Below are 9,823 nucleotides of genomic sequence, written 5' to 3'. Positions count from 1 at the left end.
TTTTGATTTTTTTCAATTACAGTTAACATTTGATATTATTTTATATTAGTTTCAGGTGTATAGCATGGTAATTAGACATTTATATTCCTTATAAAGTGATCACTCTGAAAAGTTAATGCCAATCTGATACCATAGTTATTAAAATATTATTGACTATATTCTTAATGCTGTACTCTATATCCCTGTGACTATTTTTATAACTAGTAATTTGTACATCTTAATCCCTTCCCCTTTTTCACCCATCCTCCCAACTCCCTACCAATTTGTTTTCTGTATCTATGAATTTGTTTGTTTTGATTGTTCATTTATTTTGTTTTTTAGATTCCACATGTAAATGAAATCATAGAGTATTTGTCTTTCCCTGTCTGACTTGTTTCACTTAGCATAATACCCTCAAGGTCTATCCATGCAGTCGCAAATGGAAACTTTCATTCTTTTTTATAGCTGAGTAATAATCCATTACATACACAAACACACACACACACACACACACACACACACACACACCCCACCTCTTCTTTATTCATTCATCTATCAATGGACACTCAGGTTGCTTCTATATCTTGGCTATTGTAAATAAAGCTACAATGAACATAGGAATACATATATCTTTTTGAATCAGTGTTTTGGATTTCTTTGGATAAATACCCAGAAGTGGAATTGCTGAGCCATGTGGTAGTTTTACTTTTAATTTCCTTACACTTTACTGCCACTGTCCCCATGGGTTCTATGCTTAGAATAATGCTAGATATGTAGACATGTGTAATAAATATTGATTAGTTGAAACTATTTGAGATACAAGCCCAGTGATACTAGCATTCGAAAGTCATCATTTTCGTATATGCTGTAAAAGAAGTTTCGATATTATAACTGTAAAATTAAGGAACCCTGGGCAACACTTCACTTCACAGTATATTATCTTTGCCTTAGAATTTCCTGTGTAAGGGAAGCCTATAATGATAATTGCAGCAAATACAAGTTTCTTACCTAATGTTCATGCTTACTTTCTCTCTTCTAATAGAACCCTGACTTTTTGTTCATGATAAATATATGTACAACTGAAAATACTCATCAGATTCTCCTGTAGCCAGAAACGATCATGAGACCCAGTTAGCCAGTGATAAAGTCTTTTGGGTAGGATTTACAGAAAGGCTATTATTTTCCTAATGTAAAAAAGGACAGAATCTGCTATTATATGCCTTTTGCTTTCATCCTTCTTCACTTCTTGACTGAAGCATGGACACAGCATGTCAAGAATGAGTGCCCACCTTAGGGCCATGATGACAAAAACCACACCTTCAGGAAAGAAGAAAGGGAATAAGGGAGGGAAGGAGGCATGGGCCAGAAAGAGCATGAGTTCTGTTGCCTGTCTGTGAACTTCCTGCTAAGAAAAATAAGTCCCTATTTGTTAAGCTAATCTGGTAAATTTTCCATTACATATATCTAGGTATAATCCTAATGCAATGATACAATAACTGATAATCCCAAATTATCAACAGGAAGTAAAATAAGAGTCTAAGAAATATAAATTACAGTTTCTATGGTAATAACCTGCCTCTATCTTAACCACAGAATTTTTACCTACTTTGAATCATTCATCACCTAGCTTTACACTAAACCTAATTAAATAGATCTAGTCCCTATTGATCTTCTCTCTAAAGATACTATAAAAATTCATAGAAATAAATCAAGGAGCAATATAAAAATTTTTTACCAGAAAGAAATTTTTCCAAAATAGCTTTGGGTGTCAAAAACCATATGCACATTTTGTTTTTCTTTGTTTACTGATTCCAGAGCCTTCTGACCAACAAACCTTAGCACACTGATTTGCTCCTAATAGGTTCCAGCTATACCCGGATGCTGCTTCACTTCAGTTCACAGGTCAACCAGATAGGGCCTTAGAGTGACCAGCGCCCCGAGAACTAGTTGACTCTGATCACGACAGTCCTCAGTATACTATGCAAACATTCTCTGTCTACGAGCATCACAATGTAAAAAAGGTTGGGAAGCACGTCCCTATATGACAGCTAGATGCTATTGAAATAATAAGAGCAATGGGAAAAAATGACCTATTTATAATACTATATAACCCAAAATTAGCTAATATACATAACATCATTTGATTCTCAGCAAAATCATGAGGGATCAATAGGGCACTTATGTTTATTATCAAGGTTCACACTGTTAGGAAATGGCAGAGCCCAACTTTTGAATCAAGGATTTCCTCATCTGAGCCCTATGCTTTTTCTGATACAGTTCCCTGCATGACGACATTCTAAGTATGCATAGATCTTTAAAATTACCATTTTGATTTCATTCTCTGAAGAATGAAATGGTTTTCCTTTGTTTTCTCTTGTGACCGCCATGCAGACACTAACATATATGGAAACTGATGCTCTCTTTGAACTTAGCAAGACTGAGAAAGGACAACACTAAATGGCATATTTAGGCCATACCAACCTTCTTTTTACAGCTCCCAGTGCTGACACCCAGAGAGCCAATCCTTGTTATTCTGTGTGAGTAGAAAAGAGAGTTTTTGCCTATGACTCTCCCCAAAGGTATCTATTAAAAAAGAAAATAGTATGCTGCCATTGACCGTGCTGAGGTTTTGCTTTGTTTTGCCAATTACAATTTCTCATTGTCCTTTCCATAAAAGAGAAGAATAGGGAGATATGAAAGAAATTGTCAAAAGTAAATTACACATTTAACATATAAAAGAAAATACAAATTTTAAACACAGGGCAATTATTGTCAAGAGATATTACTGAAATAAAAAGAATTTAAGTGTTATTCCTATTTTAGAAAAGCTAGACAATCAATAGATTTTAGTGACTAGAAATGTTATTTTAATTTATTTATAGCAATGAAGAAACAAAAAGGATAGATGCACAAGGATAGGAAGGTATGAGGAAATATCTATAAGTAGCTATTATAGATAGATTAAAAAGCACAGACAATATCTAAAATATTAACCAAACATTAATTTGCTGTTCAGAAAATAAGAACATGATAGAATGGTTGAGCATCTATGGCATAAAACAATAAATGTAAGCAAGCATAAGTTAGAGAACATAAGTGCAATGGTTATGGAAGTGAGCTTGGGCAGGTTTAGAATCTCGTGTTTAAAGATATGGGCTCCAGATCTGGAACACCGGAGTTCAAATCCTGGTACTATCACTTAGCAGTTGGGTGATGATAACATGCTTACTTTTTTAGTATGGAAAAAGGGTTGTATTTTTTATCACATTGACAGTTAAGATTAGTAAAATTATAGCATTATACAATATGTAGAATTCTTATATTAATTGCTTGTTTATAATATTTCTTAACCAAATTTCATCAGCCATAAAATATGCACAAGGCATAAAAAAATTTTTGCCACCCAGTGACAAAGTAAGCCAAGACTGTAAACTAGAATAACATAAGCATAATATTGTGGGCAAGTTCATGGTAAAAACTAACCTAGTTCCATGACAGGCTAAACATATTTGAAGGCAATTTGATTCTTCCAATGCATCCTGGGGTATCCCATTCTATTCCATAAGACTGAGTCACAATAGCTCCAACACTATTCTATTTTTATTTTGGGATATAGATTAAACATTCTCCTCAGTAGCTAACTGTAAATATAAATGTTACTTCTCAGGACTTTACAATATACTTGATAAAGGATATGTCTACATCGCCCAAGTAAAAGTCTATCTTCAGAAATAAAGTTCTTTTGGTGTACACAGCAGTTGACCAATGAATGTATTTATGTTCCACTGGTAAGTTCACTTAAGTCTAATTTAAGTAGCACATCTTATCCATCTTGTTTAAACTGTACATGCAAAGTTAACGTATTGGAATGTATATTTAGTATTACAAAATAAGTCTCTAAAATTTAAAAATATACTAAAATTTCCACAAATTCTTATTTTTTAACCTTCAACTACTAAACGTAACTAACTTTCTTAATATAAACACAAATGTATGTGTTTTAAAATGTGAACTCACACTTAAAAACAAGAAAATGAAATATCCTGAGCAATCACAGAGAACTAATAAAGGATGAAATATCGGGTCAATAAACATCTTGAGCAAATATTAAATGAATACTCTTACAGCATGACTTCAATTCCCAAAATAATATAGTAACATACTGATGTTACAGAAAAGCTATACAAATAACCTCAGCTAAAATATACCATCTTTGTTGTCTGTTTCTGAAATTATGCATTTTAAGAATAACTTCCAATTAAATTTTCCTAGCATTCAGTTTTACTTTGAATCAAATCACTGTTCTAAGAACTGTGTAAACCATATTAAAGCTTTCTAAGTCACTATTCATTTACAGTCAAACACGTGTAATCACATATAGTACTATACCTAAATGAAATGTGAATAAATTCCACAAGTATTCCTTAGGTAGATTTTAAGTTGGCAAACAGGTTCTATACTAAGCAAGAAAACGCTTCATTTCTGTGGAAACTTCATTCAGTTTCCATCTCGTCAAGGTTTCATTTTCCGTAACCAAACATAGGAAAGGTCAGCAGTGGGCACAAAGGAAAACATACAGGCATGGGACATTTAGGTTGACAGCTACACAGCCTGCTTCTGTGCAGTCTGGATACTCCCTCTAGGGAGGCAAGGAGGAGAAGTTGGAAGATATATAATCTTCCTCAACTGAGCCTTCCTAAATGGAGAGGTCTACACACACACACACACACACACACACACACACACACACTCATTAACAAATGGAAACTTGCTATGTTTTTTAATCGTTTAAGTTTTATGTGTAAATTGTAATAACATCTTGCTTTCAGAAAGACCCAGGCTCAATATGTTTTAATGGAAATAAGCCTTACACAAAATATAAACAAAAATATTGCATTTGATAAAGAATAACACAAACAAATGTCTCAGAGTTATATCACAGTTCTTACTAAAAGAATACAGTTAGATTTTATAATATTTCATTATATATTTCCCCAAAATTAACATAGCTTACTTTACTGAGATATTTGGTTATTATTTTGCACGCTACCAATTAATTCAGATTCAAATGAAAAATGAGGAGTCAAAATAAGAAACAACTCTGGAAAACTTTTAATCCTATAACATTGTATAATATCTTAGGGAAACATTTTTTTTAAAGTTTGAAATGACAATCTCAAAGAGAATGTCAACAGAAACCCTTTGAATAGAATGCTCTTCATTTTATTTTTCCTAATATTTGTTATTTATAAAGATGTTATTTAAGGAGTATTTTGCTATTTTAAAAAGGCTTTGGCTATATGGAATACAAATTCTGACAAGAAATTAGAAGGCCATTTCACTCCCACGTCTGGAAAAATAAATAGTGCAATGAAAACTTCTGATCTTAAAGGTTAGCTAGCATTCATCATTCCTCTTAAAATTCTAAACAATTCCCATGAAGATCATTTCATCTTCTTCCTACAAAAGCCTTTATTTTTAACTCTGTTTTCTGTATCAGTAATATTTATGTCCTATATCTTTGTTAAACACTCACCTGTGACTTTTTGAAGCAAAGGCGACAACTCAGTTTCCTCACAAAAGACCTGAACCAATGCTTTCTTCACTTTTTCTTCAGCTTCAGCCAGGTCTTTGTCCTCTGTGAACTCTCCAGTGATAGAATAAATATATATTAGGAGGATCAATAGCTCTTCAGAGCTGTAGTCATCATTGGTCCTCTGATTTGAAGGCTTAATCATTGGCAGCAGCTGATTTAACACAATAGATATAGTCGACTCTCCAATGCTCTGAAATAAAAGGTGGTAATGTGAAAATATATTAATCTTGTACAAAGACGTAATTCATGTACTACATCAGTCCAAAGAGAGCTTGCAAATAAGTCTTTGATGTTCACTGACTAGATTGTTTCTTATTTGTTTGTTTCTCAGTCTGGAGAGAATATTGCAAGAAATTAGGCATTAGAGCTCTTGTTTTAAAAGATCTAGCTTATAAAATGCTAGTCAAGCTGCAGATCCTTCTATATTATCTTACATATTGCTTAAAATAATAGTAAATCAATTAAAAATAAAAATAAAAGTACTTCAGACACCAGAAATTTAAAATAAAAATAATATATGTTTATAAAATTATGATTAAAAACAAAAACATGCCAGCATCTATATATCTACATGAATGCTAACACTTCTTCAGAGAAATTACCTCAGATTTTGCAGCATACTCTTTTTAATATTCTCTATATTGGCAAATATTAGAATAGATGTTTTTTTATAACAGTGAAGTAATTTTCTACTAAATCCGGTGAATAGAATAAGGGATCAAACTGGGTTATGTAACAGGGTTCAAGATATCTTACAGTTAGTCTGAAGGTAATTCACCTTAAAGCTGTAAAAAGTTTTTGCTTTTAGCTTTTCCACCAATTTCTTGAGTGCTATTTAATAGATTATTTCAAAATTCCACAGCTGTGATAATAGCATTGCATCACTGGACTGATTGCATAACTTCCAAAGCACCATGCATGTTTCTAGCACAAATTCTGAGATTTTTGGTGAGTAGATAAACCCCCATTTTAAATAATGTGATCTAATTTCTCCTATAATATAAAATAACCTTTTAAAATAAAACTCAATTATTTTTGTATTTATACTAAAATCCGGAGCCTTTCACATTATTCATTCAGAAGTGTTCACTGAGTATCTACTATGTTCCAGATAATATTCTAGGTCTGTGGACACAAATGAGCAAAACAAATGCCCTTCTCTTGCACAGTTTACATTCTAGTTGGGGGAAAGAGACAATTAAAAGCTAAAGAAGTAAAATATGTAATACATTAGATGTTGGTAAGTGCTATCGAGAAAATAAAACAGGAAAGGAAGATGAGACTTTAGGCTAGGTGTTGTGTGTGTGTGTTCATGTGGATGAACATGCACTATTTTGAAGAAGAAAAGCTATGTTAAGAAGGAAGTACTGGAATAAAGAAAGACCTACAGAAACTCATATTTGAATGAAGCTGATATCAAGCAGATGAATGTGATTCTATATTGGGATGGCTACCCAAAATGAAAATTTCTAGTCAAGTCATATTCACACCTGGAAAAATTGGGATATATCATCTCAAGGTTAAGGTTCACAATTACATTATTTGGCACAAGAAAAACAACTGTTACCATTTATTTCCACTAAAAATCTTGGATGGCCACAATGTACCACACAAAATAAAATGATAAGTCTTTGTAATGAATAAGGTAAAAGTGGAAAAACAGAATGGAGGTTTTACTGTTACGTGGTCACAAGACATAATTTACCAAGTATAAACACAGGAAGGAAAGGGCTTTGAAGGCATTCTAGAACTGTCCTATGGCTTCAGGTGTGTCCTGAGTGAACCTTCAAGTGTTCGTTCTTTGCTTTACAAGCTGCCAAAAGCAATTTAAAAGAAAGGAGCTGTGTGGTTGGCCTGTTAAAAGAGGGGCAGTGAGGGCTGCAGTTTTGTTATTTTTTAAATTTTTTACCCTATCACGAACTCATTAAATGACATTAAGCAGACTCCTTCATTGCTTTTTATCCCATTTCTAAAAAGCAGGTGAAACATCAAGGATCTATTTCATAGAAGTCCTATGATTCTCTCTCTAGAGAAAAAGGATTCTTTTTAAGATAGTTATAAAAAGTAAAACATGGTAGGATAATCATCGTAATCATTTGAAAAGATTCACTCATCAACATCTGGCCATGAGAGCATCATTTTCAAGTGGTTGATCTAAGATATGTTCCTAGAGAACAAATTCCTTTAGTGACATTCTAGCTAAGTATTCTGTTAGCTAAGTATTACTTGTGTAAACCAATTTCTAAAATTACATCTCACCTGCTTAATGCAACCCAAGAAGTTAATTACTGAGTTGAATACAAAGCCAAGAATACTGATCAGTCTAAAAGAGGAATTTGATAAACCGGAAATAAAAAGGATCCATTTCAAAAACACAGATTCCGATACTGACTATTCCACTACCTAGTTCCTTAACCTTGTAGAATCTCAGTAAACCTCTTAGAATCTCTTTATCTCTAAAATGACATGATAACTAGAAGATGGCTGAGCTCTTAAATCATATTTAGGTTAAGGTCTCCATTTTCACTTTCTCCTCCCACCTTTTTTTAAAAAACATTACCATTAGTGGTAGAAGGCGGGAAATCATATTCTCACTGTAGGCTACACAGTAAAATATAAATGCTCAAAAAAGAAAAGTTTTACTATAGAAACAAATGTAGATGCAGAAACATTGTAGACAAGTGTGCAACATGGGCTGATATACATACATGTATTTCCTAATTATGTCCACTAAGAAGATCTAGAGGTAGTGACACCCCAGTAGCAAGTCAGATCTTAGTTTCTAATATCTTTAATTTCTCTCAAATAAAAGAAACCAGGGATTCTTAGAGAAAGGGTGAATTCTAGGAATGGGGCCAGGAAAATACAGAGGAACATGGGAAATCTTGTAGTGCCAGAAAGTAAGGAAGTCTGTAAAAAATAAAAAAATAAGAGCATGTCAAAAGGGCACAAGAGACAACTAGAAGACCTCCCAGTGGCCAAAGTTGGAACAATTTGAGCAAGAAAATAAATAAATTTGGAATGGATTATAACCCAAAGTACAGAATAAATGTGCATCACTCCATACTTATATAAATTAGTGATTGCATTAATAAATAAATGTAGAAGAGATAAATCTTCCTTACAGAAAATTTCAAATAACTTACATAGCTACCCCCACCTGGAGGTAGAGTTTAATACCCCCACCTCTTAACTATGGGCTGCACATTGTGACTTGCTCCTAAAAAAATCATGTAAGGAAAGGGGAGGAGTAATTTTACCTTAGCCAAAAGATCAAGGTTAACACTACCAGTGATAAGTCACAATGACATCATGTGTCCCTAATACAATGCAATGAAAATGGCTCTTCACTTTTGTGGTACTCTGCTCCTAAACTCATAACCTATAATAAAAACCAGATAAGTTGTAATTGAGGGACATTCTACAAAATGTCTGGCCAATACTCCTCAAAACTTTCAAGGTCATAAAAACAAAAAAAAAAACAAAAAAAACAAGGAAAGATGGAAAAACTACCCTACACTAGATAAGACTAAAAAAAACGTAACCACAAAATGTAATGTGGGATTACAAAGAAAGAATATTAGGGAAAAACTAGTGAAATAATAATAAAGTCTGGAGTTTATACTTACTAGTGTGTATCAATGTTAGTTTCTCAGTTTTGACAAATGTACCACAATAACGTAAGATTTTAACAATAAACTGAGGGATATACAGAAACTCTCTGTACTATCTTGACAATTCTTTTATAAATTTAAAACTATTCTAAAATAAAATATTTATTAGAAAGACAAGAGAGAGTGTAGAGGACCAAGAGGGAAGTGGAGAGGGAGGGAAGATAATAAGACACAAATATTTTGACCTCCTTTCTGTTACACTGAATATTTTGATCTCCTTTCTGTTAGACTGAAAAATCCCCAGAAAGATGATTTCAACTGAGTACGAGGAAGAGTTCCTACAAGAGCCAAGATAAGGGACTGACTCAGGAAACAATGAATTTCTCACCAATGGCAAAAGGTGGGGTGATCATCTGGCAAGAATGAAACAGAGGGAACCCCATGCCACCTTGGCTTAAAAGGTGAACTAGAGCTTTCTAGTACTATCCATAAAAGCATGGCTCCAGACTGGATATATACTCATTCTCTGATCTCTGCCCTTAGAATGAAACTTCAACAAGAAGAAAGGAAAACATTAGTGATTCCCCAGATTGAAACCTTTTCAAAGGTGAAAGAATCTGAGGAGGATTAATAA

The 9,823-nt window shown here is 33.2% G+C and overlaps 1 protein-coding gene across 2 annotated transcripts in view; it reads right to left on the bottom strand.

Annotated features, from left to right (window-relative positions):
• SCFD2 (sec1 family domain containing 2) overlaps nucleotides 1-9,823 on the bottom strand; it is a 355,447-nt gene that overhangs the window by 222,294 nt on the left and 123,330 nt on the right. For both annotated transcript variants that reach the window (XM_011362648.2, XM_023532112.1), the window contains exon 5: nucleotides 5,516-5,765. In XM_011362648.2, the coding sequence (XP_011360950.1) occupies nucleotides 5,516-5,765 (250 nt within the window). The remainder of the gene's footprint in view (nucleotides 1-5,515; nucleotides 5,766-9,823) is intronic.

Source organism: Pteropus vampyrus, unplaced genomic scaffold (assembly GCF_000151845.1).
Source record: "Pteropus vampyrus isolate Shadow unplaced genomic scaffold, Pvam_2.0 Scaffold77, whole genome shotgun sequence".
Lineage (NCBI taxonomy): Eukaryota > Metazoa > Chordata > Mammalia > Chiroptera > Pteropodidae > Pteropus > Pteropus vampyrus.
Note: the sequence above shows the minus strand (reverse complement) of the source record. Positions and strands in the feature narration are given on the sequence as shown.